Source organism: Triplophysa rosa, linkage group LG19 (genome assembly GCF_024868665.1).
Source record: "Triplophysa rosa linkage group LG19, Trosa_1v2, whole genome shotgun sequence".
NCBI classification, from domain to species: domain Eukaryota; kingdom Metazoa; phylum Chordata; class Actinopteri; order Cypriniformes; family Nemacheilidae; genus Triplophysa; species Triplophysa rosa.
In genome coordinates, this window is record NC_079908.1 from 19,108,205 (window position 1) to 19,130,243 (window position 22,039).

The 22,039-nt window shown below is 38.6% G+C and overlaps 1 protein-coding gene across 18 annotated transcripts in view; it reads left to right on the forward strand.

Moving 5' to 3' along the window:
* The window catches only part of LOC130570785 (formin-binding protein 1), a 54,904-nt gene that overhangs the window by 11,373 nt on the left and 21,492 nt on the right, over positions 1-22,039 (forward strand). For 4 of the 18 annotated variants that reach the window (XM_057361249.1, XM_057361252.1, XM_057361256.1 and 1 more), the window contains exons 1-6: positions 11,991-12,168; positions 13,270-13,385; positions 15,335-15,385; positions 15,927-16,074; positions 20,766-20,828; positions 21,748-21,852. In XM_057361249.1, coding sequence (XP_057217232.1) covers positions 12,127-12,168; positions 13,270-13,385; positions 15,335-15,385; positions 15,927-16,074; positions 20,766-20,828; positions 21,748-21,852 — 525 coding nt within the window. In that variant the 5' untranslated portion in view covers positions 11,991-12,126. Of the gene's footprint in view, positions 1-11,984; positions 12,169-13,269; positions 13,386-15,334; positions 15,386-15,926; positions 16,075-20,765; positions 20,829-21,747; positions 21,853-22,039 lie in introns of those variants that run through there. The other 14 variants (XM_057361244.1, XM_057361245.1, XM_057361246.1 and 11 more) reach the window with 8 other exon arrangements.

Genomic DNA, 22,039 nt, shown 5'->3' on the forward strand with positions numbered 1-22,039 from the left:
AATGGAATGGGCACACTTCTCGAAATAGTTATTTAAAGTGTTGTCCAATACCATAGTATTTTTGTCTAAAACCATATACTTTACAGCTAAATCAGCTCACACACACAGATGCCTTCTCATAGGAAATGCATGTGTTTGAATACCAGATTGTAAAACACAGTTATCTGTGCTGTGTGTAACGCTGCTGCTTCCGTCTTCCTCTGCCGTTGCCTAGCGACCCCTGAGGTTGCCAAATAAATACTGTGCGCGTTTCCTTAAATTAGCAAAGGTGAGAAAAAACGCACCTCTGTTTTAAATTAATTCACGGGACCGTAACTCAAATCAAGCATCGTTCTTGCGTGTGTTCGTCAATGAAATAAATCATCTGTTTCTGAGATACGCATGCAAATCTTTAATCAGAGAGAAAAAACAAGTGTTTTACGTGTGCAATAGTAATACCATGTTTTGTCACACGTGCCACAACAGTACCACTGCATTCTTTGAAGTCTCATGTAAATGTTGTGGTGTATGATAATCTGCTGTTGACAGATTTCTTTATTGCCACTGATTTTTCTTTTATTCTGGTAACATTAGATAGCGACAGTATGTTGCGTTAACCCGGTGTGACCGTTCTGTGACACACATGAATAGTTTGTATGAATAGCAGCTTTGTGAGCTGTGGAACTCTGGGAAACTGATAAAGCTGTCGGTGTCTCTATCGTCGTGGGCCCACCTTCTGATTTATTTCGCAATGTTGGTCACACTGCGTTCATAAACAGTAGGCATTAACATCATTTACATCTCTTGTGTGCGTTTCTCTCACTTCCGTGTGTTTCCTTGTTGTGGGCTCAATAACTTCCCTTTTTGCAAAACGTGATATTCCATTTGTTCAGTCCTCGTCCAATCACAAAATGATCTGTTGCTATGGAAACAATGGCAGACGGGCATGGCTTCATTCTGTGTATTTGGGCCCATGGCAACTGTTTTGGCAATGCCAGAGCGAAGTTAGTAATCATTTTAGTGATGCGTAACACTAACACTAACCTCAAACAAAACTATGCTAATATTAAGGGAACGGGTGCTTTTAGCTCTCATTTAATATATTTTAGTTCATTGTGGGTTTTTGCAGTGGGCGTTAAATGGTTTACTTAGTTTTGTGGTAAAACAGGTTTCTCTTCTCTCTAGGACACACAAGGCAGAGATTATGTGTTTTTTGGAGGCTGTGTGTATCTATCATTGGGGAAGAGGAAGTGAGAATCAGAAACAGGAAGTAGTTACAAGGGCCTATTTCAATATCTTACTAAGAGAATGTTCTGGAAGAGAGGAGAGTCTCAGTTTGATGATGATTAACTGAATGTGAACGAGAGGTTCGGCCACCCCTTACAAAAATGCACCATGGTATCCATAGTTTCCACCCAAATACAGTCGCCACGGGTTTTTAAGAGTTTCATTTCTGCGATATAACTGGTTGTTTAAAAAAAGAATAGAAAAAGACCTGAGCTCAGATCCATAGTTTATAAGTTTCTTTTTTTTGCTTTGCACTTCTGGGATTAAATTAATGCAGAAAGTACATAAAAAATTATTTGTGATAAATACGTTGAAATTATCGTATTATATTTTTACAGTATAGTAACAATAACTGTGGTAACTGCAGTATTTTGGCTATAGTTACCATGGTTAATTTGTTGTATGGCGATACACAGTCACAGCTGTGGTGTGTGTCTATGGCTAACAGGGTTGCCAGATGTTTGTTTGTTGAGTGTTGCCAGATGTGTTTGTGGTTTGTTTTGTGAGTTTGCAGGTGGAGTGGATGGAGGCTTATTACAGTGCTTTTTCCGCTATTCCTTGCTTTATTTTTGCTATTCTCTTATATTCTGATACATCAATCCTGTTACTGATGCAGTGTAACAGTCGAATACGTTTGATTTTGTAAATGTGTGCACAGGGCCTGAGACAGATTTTTTTAGAGGTGGCCTTTTAGCTACTGTTTTCTCCTATACACCCCTTTTTACGCCGACGTCACGATTACGTCACAGCATTAGCTGGAGTCAAAACAAGGGGAAAACTGCGGCCAATACATATCAGCACAGATTCGGCTACATAATGAATTTAAAATATCATCTTTGCGGTGCTGTTAAGTGCCAGAATCGACAGATTACAGACTCTAATCTGATATTATAACACATACCTGCTGCAATTGCCAGAAAAAAACGACGACAGTTGTAGTTAAACACAATAAAACTAGCGGACCAGTAGAAATGATCATCAAAAATGCTGGTGTTTTCACCGTACACTTTATATCACTTAAAGTTCAATAAAACAACGGATTATGGTTTGAGTATGTGTTTGCCCACCTACCCTGTTAAAAAACCAGCATATGCTGGTTTGGTATGTTTTGATGCTGGTTTGCTGGTTTGTGCTGGTTTAAGATGGTCATGTGCTGGTTTAAGCTGGTCATGTGCTGGTCCATAGCTGGTTTAAACTGGTCAGCATCCAAACATACCTAACCCAGCATATGCTGTTTTTTTCAACAGGGTAATCACAACACGGGGAACAAGTTAAGTTATTTTTCACGTATTAGCGCATATATAAGCTAACTTTGTTAGCAGTTAGCCAACGACCGGAGACTAAACATAAAGGAACTGTTTGCCGTTGCTGTTTCTACAGTTTTCATAAGTGCATTAGTAGAATTGGGGAGAGAAAACAGTGAGAAGGTTCACGTTATGTGTCAGGTGTGTTAAGTAGTTGCATTTGCTACCATTTGCCACTGTGAATACATATGAGCATCTAATCATGTATACGCTTGTATAACAAAATGGGGCCTATTGTCCCCCTTATATGTTAAAATGCTGATACTGACCAAGCCCCAGTAAGTAAAGCAATAGGACAGAAAAACCCAAGATTTCTCAGTATGCGTTGGATGGACACTTCTTTCATTTTTTTAAGTGTAATATAGGTACCAAGAAATGTATTTGTTGTGCTTAAACAGTACTTGTTCAACAACACCTAGCACTGTCACGGCTGTTGTATAGGTGAATAAACATACAGGTCACATGACAATGAAAAATGTGTATAAACTGCACCCACACATACTAGAACATATTGATTTAATGGTCAAGAAGTACATACTCGATTTAATTCGGTACATACTCTCACAGTATGTGATTTCGAATGCATGCCAAAATGTTAGTCCTCTTTATGACCCAGAACACAAACAGCGCCCTCTCTGGTCTGGATGTACAGGATGCACACGCAAATATGCATTCACTTCTTATTTTTTAAATCTGATTACAATGGATCTATATCCTCAGCAAAAATGTGTTCACCCCCGTTCTGTAGCTAAGTGGTGAAGATAATCTGAGTGCTGTGTGCGTGCAAGTGTGTAAGTGAGTGTGTGTGTGTCTAAATTTAGCCTTCCAGTGTCACCTTTTCAGTTCTGCAGATCTGGATCACCCACCAACCACAGCCCTGTGTGCACTTAAGATTTTACTGGCACACATACCCGGTATAGTTTCCCTGCAAATCTAACACACACACACTCGCACATGCATGCATGCTATGTTTCCCTGTCATAAATGCACACTAGGCTGCCGACAGCTGTAAGACATCTCTTGTCTGTCCTAGGCGCAAAAATCCAGATGTTGACTGTCATAAAGTCATTGGAATTAAGAGTTTGGATTGTGCTTTTAAGTTTTCTTTCTTGTGTGAATCAGACAGCCGGTGACTGTGTGAGACTCTGTGGGTCAGAAAACATGATGTGCCATCGTCGTCTTGTTTCAATGTGATCCCAAACTGATATTGTCACTTTAATGGCTTGTTATGGCAGTCTCAAGGTTTCATTTCTGTGTTTCATAGCATGTCCCCTTTTTAAGGTCCTGGGAAATCGGAACTCGTTTACGTAATGAAATAAATCTAGAACAACATGGAAGAAAGCTGGACTTGAAACGGTGTACCTGAACAATGAGTGATGTGTGTTTTTGAAGGGACGTGTGTTTATGTATGGATGAAGGTGTTCTGTTGTTGCAGTTAACAATGCGTCTGTTGCCTTGAGTCGATTATAGCCGGTAATCAGCTTAATAACAAATACCGTCAAACAAAGTTCATTGCATTACGAAATCTCCCAGTGCATGATGGGTATAATCGCCCACATGAGCAGTAGATCAGCAGAAAATATTTCTCTGCCTTCTTGAACGCTTAAGATACTTTCTATGTTCTATTTGAGATATGTTTTACATCAGTTGCTGATCAATTAAAATGTTTTAGGGATTAGAGTCTCAGTTTTGTTCCGAGGCACAAGGATTCCTTACTTCTTTAGTTAACGCCGAGAACGTTTTTTTGTGAGCTTTGTTCACGATGATGCGCGAAGAGCTGTTTGATTTCACGAACCGACGGCGATCTGTGTGTTCGCTCCGATGGTTTTTGGACGAGCCGGATCCCACCACAGCCCCTCGTCTCACCCCACTGCAAGAGTACCTGCAGCAGATGTTACAGATGAAGATGACCAGAGATGTAAGTAGCCATGGTGACGTCATCCCTCAGTTGGTTGTCGTGGTGATACTCAGTATAATTGTAGGATGTGTATCTCAAACGGTTAACTACCTCAATAAAAAACAAGATGAGAAAAAGAATTTTGTAAAAAACCGACTGTTGCATGTAGTTATTAGTAAGTCTTAAATTGAAAGTTAATGGTCCGATGTGTAATTTTTGGAGGATCTATTGACAGAAATGTAATGAATAGAATATACAAAAATATGTCTTCATAGGTGTATTACCTTAGAATGAGCTATTATATATAATATTTAATTATATTATAGTATAAATTCCATACACTGGACCTTTAATGTTAGTAAATTCATTTGACATAGATCCAAAGAAATATCTAGAGGGTGTTCATGAATCATTCATTATTCTCTGAGGCTTGTGATTGGTGTGGTTTGTTCTGTAAGATCCTAGACCATTCAGTTCCCGACACACATGGGCAAAACTTGTGAGTTTGTGTGGCCGAGGTAACACAGGAAGAACCAAACTGTGTGTGCGTTAACGTGTCATCATTTCGGACAAAATGACTAAAATTCCAGCTTTCATTTGTGGGCGGTACTTTGAATATGACAGACAGGCTTGACTCCACACATACGTTATTTTGACAACTCGAGCGAAGCATTGATCGACATCAGGAAGGTGCAAATAATCACCTTCTCTGTTTCTCTCTGTATGTCTCACACATACAATTAGAGTGAGGTGTCGACCAGCCTTACCAAAAAAAGCTTGGACCGGTTTGATGGGAGATGTCTGAGGCTCCTTAGTACTGAACTGGGATCTGGACTTTATATATGATTTATGATGTTGGCTGTGTTTTGATGTGTTTTAGACTTTATAGACCAATTGGTGTTGCATTGCAGAGATGTTCCTGGGTCGTTTAAATCGATGAGGTGTTTTAGAGCGTGCGTTTGTGTTAGAAAAAAAGGCATTTAAGCTTATCTTGGCCTTTTTCATGTCACAAAGACAAATATTGGTGATGCGATTGCGACCATCCAAGTGTGTGTGTGCGTTTGTGTGAGATCTCTGTGTATCATGACTAAGAGGGCACAGTAGTTCTGTTCTGCCTGTTTGTGCTACACAAAGACCCTGTGTGAAAGACAAACGGATTGGCATTTCACGCACACACACACAGGCTGACGTTTCGCACAAATATTTCTCTCTGAATGCAAACTGCCTACAAGCAACAGTTACAATGAACAGAAGCTATTGAAAGAACAGAGAGAGCGAGAGAGAGGCAGTTTTATTCTATAAAGAGAGTGACTTCAAAATATCTCATGATGATTAAAAAAAACCTTCAGATATTGAATGCACAATGTGTGTGTGTGCGTGCGTGCGTGTGTGTGTGCGTGCGTGTGTGTGTGTGTGCGCATGCGTGCGCAAATGTGTCAAGGCCAAGTAGATTTTTTCATTTCTGAAGAAAATGTGAGTCATGTTTGTTAGCGTGGATCCTCTGTGTGTCTGTTTTATAGTCCAGCAGGCGGGAATTGTCAAATTTGCCTTAAATAGTTCAAACAAACACTTCCTTTCAACAGACTACGTGATTTAGATCTAAACACAAATGGGGTGAATTATGTGCTGAAGATCAATTCTAAAGTTTGTTCAAAAGTCTTAGTATGAGCGATAATAATAACACTGCTTACTATAGAAGATCATACGATATTCAAACCATCCCCATGTGTTAGTAAGGCCATCAGTGTCATTTTATTTATTTCACACACACACTCACACACACACATTTGCACCTTTTCAAAGCCGCTTCCTGTCTCTGCCGTTTTTAGGTCAGGAGAATCTAAGTGTTATTTTAACTTACCTGTGAGACCAGAATAGAACAAATTAGTCAGTGCTTTATCAAATTTAATGTGTTACGTAATATTAGTTTATCATGTGTAGTACTTCTGGTGATCTCATTAATGGAGAGAGAGAGAGTGATTGTTGCAAGATGTTTTTAATGTCTGAGAGTTTCTGTTGTGTTACAGGTTGTGTGTACAGGCTTATTTATTGTTGTGAGGTTTGAATGTCCGATCCACCCCACAATGGAAATTGTTTATTTTAATATACTTAATGAAAGGGATGTAACAATATTAATATGTCACTGTACGGTAATACCTCGGTGTAACGTCCACGGTACGGTATTTGGTGCAGTATTTAGAATGGTGACTTGGAAACGTGCCATAAGCATCCTCTTTTCTTTATCCTCTCATCATAACTGTTGCTAGAGGTATGAGTTAGGCCTATAGTATGAGATGGGACAAATAACCTAAAAATCCCTTTAATAAAATAAAATAATTGGACAAGATGGGCCTTGCCATAGGTAACATCTATTATTTTTTCTAACATTCTCTATTCACTATGTTAGGCCCGGAAGACAGTCATGTGACCACGATAATATTGAGACAATTTTGCTATTACGATATCGATAATATTGTTACATTCCTACTAAATGATGCTTATTCTAAAATAAAAAGATGCAAGACGTTTTTTTCAGGGTTAGGGCTTCTTAGTATTTAAAAAGCTCATAAATTGTCGAACATGTTTACTTCAGATCTAATAGTACATCCCTATTAGCGTTGAAGGTGTTTACGGTGTGTGTGAATCACACTCTTTTGAAACATGTTGGGGAATTTCACTAGTTTGGTTGTGGTTGCTTTTTTCATCTTTTATCTGGACACAGAAACTTTTACCCTTTGATTTGCATTTGTTTTGAATTAAGGGGATTTACGTTTATTGATGGTTACTTGATAGTGAATAGTAGGTAAACAAGGAAAGCCTTTGACCTTGGTGTGTGTGCGCACATGTGCGTGTGATTGACAGTTCTGTAATGGCAACAGTTGCCCACGTGTTGACACTCACCTCTCTACTGCCCCCATGAGGTTGGCAGTGGAACTGCACACTGTACATGTTTTTGCTGCAATCAACCTTGCTGTACAAGTCTCTTCTCTGTGGATTATACAGTAGCCTTTTATTCAAGGTTTGTTATAGAATGATGTTTTATTTAGATTTTATTTGTTGTGGTCACAGATATATGTGACCCAGTCTGTGAAATCCAGGCTAAAATTTTATCATCTAATTTCTTTATGTAGAATGATTTCATTTAGAAATCAGTATATCCCAAAACATGACTTGAGCTGGGTTTACACACAGACGGGGTCACATATAGTGCACACTCACTGGTTTGTTTAAAAAAATGTTTAAATAATAACGTATAACTTAAAAATGTACCACAGTAACCAAAATATTATGGCTATGTCCACCATTGTAAAACTAAAATGAATGATGCATTTAAAACATAAAACAGAATATTCCTGACTCTTTCTGTCATTTTATAATTTGATATTTTGTAGAGAGGTGCTGGAGTGTTTTAGGTGGTTTCCAGGGACATATTGGTGCTTGCTTTTTGTTGTTTTTGTGGCTTCTAGGTGGTTTAGCTCAAGTCAGAAGAGCCCACCTCCAAATCTCTATTATAGTCTTTAAACATGTCCTGGATCCCTGCCTCAATATATTGCTGTTTCATTCTTTTTCTAGTTTCAAGCAAAAACATTTTTCATAAGGCCAGATATAGATTCTTGTATCATTTTGCTTCTTAAGACAACTATATCTCATTTTAATGGTGTATAGATAATTGTGTTTCGAAAACAAGACAAGATATAATCATTTGTCAGATGTTTAATACTCACAGCTAGTGTCTTGTGGGCGATAATAATTGTGAATCTGCTGTATTTACAAACAATATTCCAGAATCTGATTGCATCAGTGCAGAAAGGCTGTAGTCTTCACAGTCTTTGGATTTAATGAGATCATGGGAGAAGATTGAACTCTGGAATCTTTCTGTGTCCCATCAGACCACACTGTGGCTATTTATAGTCAAAGCGGAGTTGCGCGTGCGTCTCTGGACGCTGAAATAGATGTCGTACGACCCCCTTCTCATGCTTGCGCTGTATCACAGCATCTCTGTGTGATTCTTTTGTTAAACCTGACCGAATAATTATGAAAATTGTTTCTTTTCAATTATAGAGAATGACCTCATGTTGGATTCAGAATACACGATGACATCATCTCTGATGATGTAACGCTTGCATGTCAAGCGAGTGCGTTTATGTGTGTGTGTTTAAAAGGAATAGTTCATCCCAACATTTTTGTTATTTTATTATTTACAATTTTGAGCAACATGAAATGAGATTTATGAATAATGTCAATGTGGTTGAATGAAAATATGATGACAATGCCAACTGCATTAAGATCTAAAAAAGACATAAAGCATCATAAAAGTGTTTCGGGTGTTCTGAAGCCTTGTGATAGCTTTTTGTGAACAATAGCCCCAAATGTAAGTCAGTATTCACTGCTGCTCTCAGATCAGTTTTGGTGTCTATGGTGCATCAAAAGGTGACAAAAAAATAAATGAAGGTGAGTAAATAAGGACAGCGATAAGTATTTAAAGAGTATTTGCATGTGATGTTAGTATCAGACATAATCTCTCGCTCTCTCTCTCAGTCACTTTCTCCATATTCTTTTCCATTTACTCTTGTCACCATCTGGCAGTTCTTTGATTTGACACACGTGCGGCCCAGATGCCTACACTCCAGTAGGATGTATACTCGCTCTACCCTTCCTCTCCTGATCCAGCCGGCGAGTGCACGACGGATGCAGGTGCACCGCTGTCTGTTAAGTCTCTGTTCAGGGTCAGCTGGCGACTCTTTCGTGACCCTCAGTAATCCTCGCCGGCTCTGTACACAGCAGGATATTATTGCAGACGCCGTCACTGTTAGACTACAGCGCGTATATAGTTACCAGCGTCCCCTCTGCAGGAGTCTGCTCTGAATCTTATGTTTGCAGCGAAACTGGACATTTACGGTAATTTGAGAAAACGTAACATTCGCCGAAACCGCAATGGAATGTCTGGGAAACGTTCAGACATACATTTGACGAACATAAACACTGATTTCCTATAGCTGAACTTGTAAGTCACGGGTTCGATTTCAGCAGATACTGATGAAGAAATGTACTTTGCACTTCGAGTTGTTTTGGATAATTGTGTTGGGAAATCGCCTATGTTGATGTGATCCTCATTTGTAAGTTGTTTTGTGTAAAAATGTCCGATCAATGGCTCTATTTAAATGTCAATGTAAATGTGCAAGGTGGGAGTTTCTCTGCAGAAACTGTGTGCTGCTCTCTGGTTGAAGTTGATAATGCCTAAAAAAGATCTGTAGCCCAGATGATCAGATTACTTCCAGATGTGGATGATATCTGTTTTGTGACAGTGGGAGTGGTTTAATCTGTGGGCGGAGACTGGGGCAGAAACATTTTCTGGATTATAATCCACCTTTATCACACTGGAAACAGTTGGATTACCGTTTGACACTGACCGGCAGACCAGGAGAGTTTGCCCTAGTTTCAACTGGTTCGGACCTTGGCGAGTGGGCTCAGTTTTGTATTTTGCAGAGGTCTAAACCTGACTTTGAATGACAGGCTATATTGGAGCAATGGATCTGGGTGTACCTCCGTTATTCCGAGAAATCTGGACTAAACTGATACTGGATCAGAGGGTAAATTACATATTTGTAACATTTTTAAAAATGTAATAAAATGTTGAAGTTAGATGGCTATATTTTATTTTATTTATTTTTTATTTGATTATTTATTTGATTATTTTATTTGATTAATTTTATTTTATTGAAAGTATTGCTCAGTTTAATTCGGTTAATCTGTTTTTCTTAGGTTATACGGTATCTTACTGTAGGTGGACTCACAATAAGTGTTAATGTGCCTTGATATTTTCTACTATTTTCAGATTTAAGAACACCATATTAAACATAAAACAAATATTTTTAGTCTCTAAATGAAGAAAGCTTTCTTTTGGGGACATTCCTCCCAAATGCTGTCACATTCTGCTGTTTTCAAAAAAATTTCCCCCTCGAAAAAAGCGAAACCTGCCCACACAACAACACCCAACACATGTATGTGTGCATCACAGTGTTGGGTGTAACTAGTTACTAAGTAATTAGTTACTGTAATTTAATTACTTTCCCCTTGAAAAAGTAAAGTAAGGGATTACTCTTATTTTTTCTGTAATTTAATTACAGTTACTTCTGATGTAATTAAACTAAATGCTCTGTGTAATATACTGTATGTGTGTGCAATAGTGGAATTGACATCAAAATTCAAAGTCTAACTTTAAAATCTGTGCTTTAATGTATAATTCTCACATTTGTAATACTTTGGTCAGTTAATAAGAGAACTTTATGTAGTTTAATATGATTTATTTGAATGAATAAATAAGCCGTTTCATGTCTATCCTTGAATCACTTAACTAATCAAGGTGGATATAGGATATAGAAAGTAATTAGTTAGAAGTAACTAAATACTTTTTGGTGAGAGTAATTTGTATAGTAATCTAATTACACTATTGAACATGTAATTAGTAACTAGTAATTCATTACTTTTTCAGAGTAACTTACCCAACACTGGTGCATCACCAATGAAAGAGGCTTAAATAACAAGTTTTTGCATGAATTAGTTTAGAAGATAAGAACACAGACACTCTCATGCTTTCATATTTTGCTTTAATTCTACAGGGTTTAAAAACAGTTTTATGGGAACTATGACTAGTCCTAATATACACCCCTAGGCAGTGTACACTACCAGTCAAAGGTCTGGACACACTTGACTGAATGATGTTTCTCATAATCTCTCATTTAAAAGCTTATGTTTGTTATTTTAGATTAGTTTTGTAAGCAAACATAAATGTTGCCTCCATGAATTACAAAAGCTGCTATTATAAAATTCTGATGACTGAATAGTGAAGAAAATGCAGCCTATAAATAAAAACCTCACCAAAAGTTACTGAAAGTTTAGACGCAAGCGTCTGTTCACATTCTCATCACATGATGATCTTGACCGCTGATCTTCTGTATGAAGGCTGAAACCACATTATAGAATTTCACAGCAGATTCTCCATTTGCACCTTGAGCTGTTTGTGTAGCGGTGCGGTTAAAGTGTCTTGAAGGCCTTGTTGAGTAATAAGAGGCGATCGGTGTTTAAATGAGACTGGTTAATCTTATTACTGGAGGTCATTGGGTATCTACAGATGCTGACAAAGAAACCTTTGAAATTGCGTGTATGTGTTTGTTTCTCAGCCTGTTTCTTACATAAGTAGTTTCTATAGTCTTAAAGGAACAGACATCAAAAATGAAATTGATTGTCATGATTTACTTGTCCTCATGTTGTACTGAATCAGTTTTATCATTGAATCATTTTTGCTGTATCCAGATGGTGTCGCCATAAAGATGGAGTTAAATGAAGAAGCAAAATAGCTTGAACAGAACGACATGAATAATGACCGGATTTTTGGATGACCTGTGCCTTTAAATAACAGATTAAATACGACTATTGTATGTATAACTAGTGCATAAACACAAATCAATACCCACACGCACTTCCTGTGCGCACAAACACACAAGTTTCAGCACGCTCATCCTGTCTGATAGGTGACTGCACGCTGAACAGGAATTGAAGAATAGTTTGACGTGTCGGACGGAGAATGTGATACTTTCTTTTGCGTGTGATGTTGGCGTGTGTACGGGTAAAAGAGCTGAGAGGATCCTTCAGGTCGAGATGGTTGAAGAGAAAATGGGGGAGTGCTTCAGTCAAACCAAGGTGATCTTTAATGTTTCTTCAGTGTGTCTCGGTGACTCAAGACCTGACAATGTTGAATCCATGCTAGTTTCTGTTAAAGGTGTTCCAAAATGTTATGCGTTCTTTGGTTGTCTTGTACAGTTCTGTCTGGAAACGCTTCTAAAAAGGTTCTTCAGAGGTTGGGCTAAAACTCTGAGAATTTTGTTCTTTGAAGATCCTAAAAGTTCTTGATGTTACGTAATAGGTTCTTTTGGTCAATGTTTTGGTGGTAGGGTTCTTAGAACTCCAATATGAAATAAAGGACAAGGAAAGTTTTTTCAAACTTTTGCTCTTATGACATCAGACTGTACTTTGTATGTGTGTATGTATTTCTGATTTGTTTCATACAAAGAGATTAGAAAAAGTCTACACACACCCACTCACTGATACCTGCACATTGGACATCAATGTATAAATTGTTGCTTTGGACACCATTTTATAAAACTCATACGTAAGCTCATACTTTATACTGATTTGATTATGTTTGAAAGGGTTTTAAGTATTATGCTCGATGGACACCCTGTGCTCATCATGCTGTCACTATAACACACGTCGTCTTGTGGTGTACTGCTTTAACAAACTCTCCAGGAAGTCTGTTTCATGAGACTTCTGTAAGCTGTATGCAGTACGTAGTTGTGTCAGATCTCAGGTTTTTAATCGAATCTGGTTTGCTGGTGGTTCTGAAGGGAAAGGATGAAGCCTGAACCATCAGAAACATGATGAGATGTGGTGCAGACGATGGCCGAGAGCCAAGCTTGAAAAATCGTGTTTGTTTCTTGGACCCGATAGGATTTGCACTCAGTAACATCACACCAGCTCTCTGCAGTCATACATTTTTAATTCAACATTTAGCATTATTTGACAAAAGGTCATGTCCCGGTACTGAGCTTGTTTGTTTTCGGGGGCGATCAGATTTTTTTTTGGGGGGGGGCTAGGCCACTTCATGATTCATGCTGTTTTTAACCTGACCATAACACTAGCTATCCATGTTGGTAATCTGTGGTGGACATCACAACAGTTCATTCAGTATGTAAAACCTTCCAATGTTTAACAAATCTCTCTCTCTCTCTGTCTCTCTTTTAGGATCAGTTTGATAACCTAGAAAAGCACACGCTGTGGGGAATAGACTTCGTGGAAAAATACACCAAATTTGTGAAGGAAAGATCAGAGATCGAGCTTAACTATGCAAGACAGATCAGGTGAGTACGAACCAATTTCAATAAAGTGTAGGCAAAAAACAATCAAATCAAAGTGATAACAAACATGCAAGGAAAACAAAAACTGTTATTGATGGGCATGTTTAAAATCACACACACTTGCATGCAATGTGTGCTGTTGTGTTTGCTTTGTCTTGTTTATTTTTCAACCACCAATATTTTTATGCATTTAATGAATATGTGTGTGTAGTGCTTCGCAAAACGCTTTCAAGATGGGTATGTAATCAGGTCAAGGGTCATGTCTTTTTTCACGTTGGTCGACAGGACCACCAACAGATTTTTAGATTCCCCATCTTCAAAATCCTGCACGGCATGTGTCATGTCCCTGTAAATTGAGACAGGTGCAATCGTTCATACTGATGAAGTGAGGACTGGAAGGCAACATTTGTGTCTATCTTCATGTGTGTGTATGTGTGTTTGGGAAGAAAATGCAGGTTACCGTAGTAACAAGGTGCCAGCATGGTGCTTCTCGTTGGTGACCTACATTTGTGCCGTCCAATCACGTGCGGTGACCCCGCCCCCCATTCCAGTGATAGGATTTGAAGCTCGAACACTGGAAAACACACACTCGCATACTGACTGTACAGTATATCATCAACCCCCTCCAGATAGCTGCGGGAAACCCCTTTAATTCCCAGACGCAGCTGGGGGTTTAGCTGTATGACACACACACTGGCCAGTCTGGTTACTGGATGTGATGAACCGTTTGGTACTGTAATGTCCATTATAGATATTTAGTCAAAAGTCTTGGTATTACCATGTTTTTCCATGGTATTGGGTACCATGGTAAAAGTATGGTACTTTGTGTAAGGGCTTTATTTGCTTGCACATGCACATCCTTCCACGTCCAGATGCATTGCATGCGCACATAGATGATAACCACATTGAATTGGTCACGTCAAATTATTGCAAATTGCACATTTAGACAAATACTCCTACAGCAGATGAGAAAGGTCATGTATTCAAGGATACTGTAGATAGGTCAAGTTCAGTCCTTTGTAGGGTGTGTGATGTAGTATGCTACACTGCACATTGTGTATTAGGTCATTGGGGGGGTATGCTATGTGTGCAGAAAAAATTTGTTCTATGCACAATGCGCATACTACGTACTGCAGAAGTAGTAAAAGTAACAAGTATGGTATTCTGAGCGTATTATTTCTGAAACACAGAAAGCACAGCTGAGGGCGAGCGAGAGGGATCTGTGTAGCTGTCGGCGTGTGTGTTTATTTTAGTGTGTATTTTAGCCTTGAGCATGGTGCCGGATAAACACACAAACACACATAGTACACACACGCTATCACGCATATCACGCGCACACACACCTGCCCCAAAGCGCTGATGGTAGGCAGGCGCTCTGTATTTATAGATGGTGATAATAGAATGCATAGAGAAAAGTGTGTGTGTGTGTGTGTGTGTGTGTGCGTGCGTGCGTGTGTGTGTGTGTGTGTGCGTGCGTGCGTGCGTGCGTGCGTGCGTGCGTGCGTGCGTGCGTGTGTGTGTGTGTGACACCGATGAGAAAAGCAACAAAGAAAGATAGCTTTTGTGTCACAGTTTCCATGCCCAATGCATTGAGAACACACACACAATGTCATTGAGCCACACCTTTCATTTTAAATACATTTAGAAAGACAACGCCAAAAAGTGTCCTGCACGCACAGGATTGTGGGAAACATCTATAAACCGAACAGATGTTTACTGCACACTGTATACATTAGTATATAGTGTGTACTGCTTGTTTTAGTTACTACAGCATTTCCGTCTCGGAAATGAAAACGGTTATCTGACCATTGTAATAACATTTGTGAAACTGTAATTTATATTGAATATGATCAACCGTCTGGGTATTCAAAGCATATTGAATAGTACCGTGTATGAATAGTATACAGTAGGCAGTAATTTCAGCATTTTGTCTTGTCCTTAATTTTCCTCAGGAATCTGTCCAAGAAATACCAGCCTAAGAAGAAAGATGAAGACGAGAACAAGTAGGTTTGCTTTCCTCTCGTTTGTTTGATGATCAACTTGTGTTGTATGCAATCCAGATAGAACTATCGAGATGTATGAAACATTATTTGACCCCTTTACATTAGAAAATAGATAGAAATACAATCTTTGATACAAAATCAAAGCTGTAATCATACAGATAAACTATAACATGACGCAGCAGATGATGGCTGTCAGTGAAGACAGATTTATGATTAAGGAATTATGACACCGAGGTGTGAACCCTTCACAGGGTGGAGACGTGAAACATGAATGAGACAATACACTGAATGACACTCTAGATTACACTTGTCTCTACTAAAAACAACTCACATGACATGAGAAACTCTTAAGAAAATTCCTTGAAACTTGTGGCTTTAGCTCAGTCGTGTCCTGTCTAATATTATTTCTTAACAGTTGTTCTTGGTGACTCAATTATTTGTGACTTTTGAACACTTTCAAAAGGAACTACGATTATTCATGAAGAGAACTAAATGATCATATTGATGATGTCACTCATTGATGATGTCACTCCTCTCCCAGGTACACGTGGTGTCGCGCGTTTCATTCGACGCTGAACGAGCTGAACGATTACGCCGGCCAGCATGAGCTCATCGCCGAGAACATGACGTCACAAATCATCGCCGAGCTCACGCGATACACGCAGGAGCTCAAAACGGAGAGGAAATCGGTGAGTGACAGGCGGCTCAGGTCAAGGTCGCGACTTCTTACAGGTGAAGCGTGTACATTGTTTAATTAAAATGCTTTCTGCCACTTATAAAAGCAGAGACAAAGCCCGAAGTGCGTTTGTGTGGTGCTTGTTCCTGGGGCACGCTGTAATGAGATGTACTAATATGTACTCTGTAGGGGTGGGTAAGGTACTTTTCTGAATTTAAAGTAAACAGCCAGTGCACTCTCTCGCTCTCTCTCGTGTGTTTAGATTAGAAGTGTCTGTTTCGTGTATATGAAGTTCAGTGATCAATGCGTGTGTATGTGTGTGTTGACTAAGACACAGGCTGTTGCTGTCATTCTATTTAAGCACACACACACAGATGAGAAATTGTTTGATTTAATAACAACCAGATATCACAGTGTGACTCAGTTTGTGAGGTCAAGACGAGCACAGCTGTAATTTAACACAAAGCTATGAGTGTTAAAAGACAGGAGCACAAGGATAAGATGTGCAATCGTTCATTTAGCAAATAAGATGAAGGCATTGGGTATCAACCTGTAGAGCAGACATTTCCCAGCATTCAACACACACATGCACACATTAGTTGGGCTCCATTGTGTCTCTTTGGCTTTTCTCCTAGAACTGTTCTCCGTTTCATTCATTTGTCTCTTTTTCTATCTTCATCTCTCTGCTTTTCTTTTGTATTCCTCTGTTCAAGATCTAAACACTGATCCAGAAGCACTTCCAGTTTCAGTTTTTGTTAGTTTATTATTAGTAAGTTATATTTATATATTTTATACATATTATTTTATTAATATACATATCTGTGTGTGCGTGTGCGCGTGCGCGTGTAGGTGTGTGTGTGTGTGTTCACATACAGCCATAGCTAATATAATATATAAAATATATAATTTTGACATGGACATTGTAGAATAGATCCGTTGTACTTAATTGTACTTCATTAAAGGACACGATATAAAATATGCTAGAAAATATGGAACGATAAAGGATTCATCTAAAACAGTCACAGACGCACCATCTTTACCTCTTTAAATCTAGACAGCATATGGTCTGATATTGTAATTCTCTCTTAAACCCATTGTTTCATCCGCTTCGCCCTCAAAGGGAGAGAGAGAGAGAGATCATCTGTAGGTGGTTTGATGCAGTTCTGTTCATTATTGAGGAATAGGAACCTGACAGGTGCTGAATCGTTTTACCAGACTGATCCACATAAAATCTCTTTTTGTGTTTCTGTAAAGGAACATCTGGAAGAAAGAAGAGAGAGAATTTGAAAAACAAAAAGACATCATTGCACGACAAAGACTAAACTAGTCTAATAGTCTGATTAATGACTAACGGCAAGAGATCTCACCCACGTGCGACATTTTTTGGCCAAGAACCGCCCACTAAAGACAGTTCTGTTCTGTATGCATCTTACAGACGGTTGAGAAATGGATTGTGGGTCATTTGTGGGCGTGTCATCTGAGGTTAAGACTAGGACCACACTGACGTCACACTAACTCTCTCAAGCTCTCTCTTACACCATTAATAAAACTGTTTTTCGAGCGTTTAGCCATTTGGAAACCCTTCTTTGTCACATCCTTAAAGAGATGAACACATTCATTCGCCCTCATGTCATTCCAAAACCCGTTATTCTTCAAAATATCTTCTTTGGGGTTCGGATGATTTGGTTGAAATGACACAGGAATGAGTAAATTTGTATTTTCCCTGAAAAAATTTTATTCAGATTGCGATCAACAGGTTTTGAGTTTCACCGTTTCTGTCAGCGTGCGTTATAAATGATGTGTCTGTGTGTGTACAGCTGAGATTCTTTTCTGGAATGCAGTTTGTGCAGGTGTTCCCTAAATGTCCCTAAACTGTCAGGTTTCATCTACATAACCTACATCAGTGGTTCTCAAACTTTTTCGTTGTAAGGCCCCCTTTGTGTAGAGTGCATCGCTTTGCGGCCCCCCAAATAAAGACTTATAATCTTAAATTTAACATTTTTATTTAAACAAAAACATATTCGGTTATACAATGCTGAAACTTCAATTCTTTTGTCTGGTGGTCATATTTTTCTGATGTTTGATTGCATAAAATCTATGATCAATTTCTATATTTCATAAAATGCCACAAAATCTGTGGCCCCCTGGATCCATCTCAGGGCCCCCCCAGGGGCCACGGCCCCCAGTTTGAGAACTACTGACCTACATAAGACATAAATCTAGAGGACAAGAAATGATTTCAGACTTCTCCATACATATCCCAGGTTCAACACGTCACAGTCACATTTCTGGGTCTGTAGGATAAATCAGGAATCCACCTTTTCAGATATTTATTAGAAGGATGTGGGTGAGATGTTGCTCTTCATTTATTAATAATCCTGCAACAGTCCTGTAAGGTTAAAATCATTCCAAACGTGCAAAATTGAATCGGCAAACATTCAGCCCGCCACATCCTCATTTAATGTTATTGTTACAACAAAATATTTTCACTTCTCATCTGTTATAGTCAATATGTCTCATGTACAGCTGCTTTGTAACAATGAAAATTGTAAAAGCGCTATATAAATAAAGTTGAGTTGAGAGAGAGTTGAGTTTATGTCACAAGTTCACACTCATGAGTTTGGCCTGCTGTTTGTGGGACTTTATCATAAACGTAAACTTAAAACTATTCTCTTACAGAGTAGAAACAGTGGACATGTCCCACTATGACATTAGGTAGAAAAGTTTCATTTCTTGGAAGTTTTGCAGTTTCTTTACCTTTATTTTAAATCAATGATAAAAAGTTCTTCCTCAAAAAATGCTCTCTCTCTTTCTGTGTGTGTGTGTGTGTGTGTGTGTGTGCGTATGGGGACAAAATGTCCCCACAAAGATGGCAATATCCAAAATCCTTGTCCTTGTGGGGACATTTTTTTGTCCCCATGAGGAAACAAGCTTATAAATCAAACAGAATTAACTTTTTTGAAAATGTAAAAGAGCAGACAGTTGTGTGTGATTGGTAGGGTTAGGGAATATGATATACAGTTTGTACAGTATAAAAACCATTGCGTCTATGGAATGTCCTCGTAAAACATGGAAACCCAACATGTGTGTGTGTGTGCAAGTGTGTGTATGAAAACTCTATTTTTCACGGTGAAAAACAGCTAGTTTTATATTTATTATTTATATATCTTATTCCCAGGAAATTATTCTGAAGTGTGGATACGTTTCACTTAAATTATTTTAAATGAAATAAACTGTATTTCCTAAGAGCGCACTCTCAGAACTTTACATTTCACAATGGAACGGGGTAAAATGTCGGTGTACTTTTTTGCTTTTCACATTGCTTTTGGTTCCTTTTTCAGGTTCCTCAGGGAAACACACCCTGGTTTATCTTCTGTGTGTGTGTAAATTATTAATGTCTGATGATGAATGTCCTTAGTATTCAGTAAGAAACGCTCTTATCTCTTTTTTTGATCAGATCATGTTATCTTTCTGTTCAATGTTATTTTGTCAGCAGTTGGTTCTTTATGGAGCTTTATGCTCGTTTTGAACACAGCTGAGGTCAGCTTCCTCTCTGAGAGCAGGTCGACTTCCTCTGATTGGATGAAACACAGTACAAACTGATTCGAGATTAGTTGGTGCTGAGGTTGTTAATGCCTGTGTGTGTGTGTTGTCAGGTATTGCCCTAAATAAATACTGTACAATAAAAAAAACTATAAATACACATTAACTGTGTGTATGTGTGTACAGGTTTGGCTAAACTTATGAGAGCCAGTTTTTAAATGTTGTGAGGATATTTAACTCAGTTTTTGTTTGTGTGTTTGTGCATGCATCATTATGCTAGACACAACTAGACTCTTTTTCTACCCACTGTGGGGTTTTTTACCCATGATGCTTTGTGCCCTGTAGAGTTTTGTTCACACGCCTCATGCTCACATTCCTTATTATTCAGTCAAAAAGCTCAGCTGTGAATACTAAACAGTCAAAAGCTTTCATTCACTCACTCACTCACTCACTCACTCATTTTCTCACTGTCACTCATTCAGTCTGAACACATTTCACTGGTCCTAACACAGAAATTCACCGCTTTTTGATAATAACAAGATTAAAATTATTGTTTTTGCACTCCTAGTGGTAAAAAACTAAATTGCAAAAACAATAATAGCTCTTCTCGTCTGCTGTTGGTTGGACAAATGGAAAGTCCCTCCCACAATCATGATGAACGTTTGATGCTGAGCGCATCTCCAGCTGGTCTCAGACCTGTATCAGTTATCTATGAGGCACACAAGGCTTATTGTGTGTTATGATGTGGGGGGATTTGAGTGTTGGCCAACTGAACACTTTCCCTGGAGTGCTCTGGCCAAGAGAAGCCTTTTAGAGAAACACACAGACAGGCTATGGAGTGTGAGAACACACACATTCTTCCTATAGGTTTAGGTTTATATATGCAGAGAAAGTCCTTGGATTATTCAATTATGTAATAACCCATAGAAATGAAATTTCCATTGGCGATATTTTTCCCCAATAATGAAATTAGGAAGCAAATGAAGATGTCTGCTGAGATATTTCTTCGGAGAAAGTGTGTCCTTCATAAGAGTGTGACAAACAGTGCGCTCGGATTTGCTAATAGAAAGTCAAATATTTTAATATAAACTCCCAACATTTCTCATCAAATTCTTCCAAGACTCTAGATCGTTTTATAATCTCCTTCTTTCTCTCATGCAGCATTTCCACGATGGACGGAAAGCGCAGCAACAAGTCGAAGCCAGTTGGAAGCAGCTGGAGTCGGTGAGTTTTAAAATCACTGATCAATCAAGTCAGACTTATTATACATAATCATTAAATATTTGACTGAAATATACAGTGATTGTGTCAGATAGTAATAGCATGTACTTATATACAGTGTAACTGTATTATATTAATACTACACAACGCTCGCAAAAATAAAGGTTTCTTAAAGGTCCTTTTTTGGGTCATAAAGAACATTTAAATTAAAAAGAAATGTATTAAGAAAGAAATGTTTTAGGAAGCCTTGATGGAGAGGTTCGGTGGCATTGCTATGTAGAACCATAGCACCAATTATTTTATAAGCGTATCATAGTCATGGTTTACCAAGATACATGTTTAAAATACCATAGTTGTACATTTTTGTGAGTGATTCAACAACTTCACTCCGCAGATGTTTTTTCTTGAAGGATATATCATGACATTCCTCTGAACGCCTGCTGTCTCAAGTGTGTGTTTGTGTCTGTGTTTCAGATGGTTTGTGGTCTTGGTTTTGTTTCTGGCTGCGTGTTTGTTGATTCTGCTTGTGTGTAGTATGAAGAAGAGAGAAGAAGAATTGTGTATGTCAGCGTATAAGAATGATCTCATTGTGTGCTTTTTCTTGTGTGAGTGTGTGTGACCGGGTGGTCGGAGGGGGCACAAATGTTGATTGTCCCTTCAAATACGCATCCAAGAGAGATGAAGAGTAAATAATTCAACTTGAGACGGACATGTATTATGCTGCAAAATCTGCTGTATTTGTGGGTCCCAAAAAGTCCTCACAAATACAGGAAAATGTGTCAGTAACTTTTGGAATTGTGAGCTCTTTGTCACGATTCATGCTTTCTCTAATCAATCTAATGATGCCATTTTGGGTTAGTTTAAAAACCACAACATTTTACTTTCATTTCAAATGTTTTAATGTGTCTGTGTGTGTTTGCAGTGTAAAAGGAAGTTTGAGCGGGATTGTAAAGAGGCTGACCGGGCGCAGCAGTACTTTGAGAGGATGGACGCAGACATCAACGTGACAAAAGCTGAAGTGGAGAAGGTACACAACTGTGTGTGTGAGTGTGTGTGCGCTTGATTGTGTGTTTATATTAAAGGGGTCATATGACATGGCTAAAACGAATATTATTGTTTGTTTTAGATGTAACGCACTGTGTGTAAACGATTTAAGGTTCAAAAACGCTGTATTTTCCACATACCGTGCATGTTTGTATCTCCTCTTTGCTCCG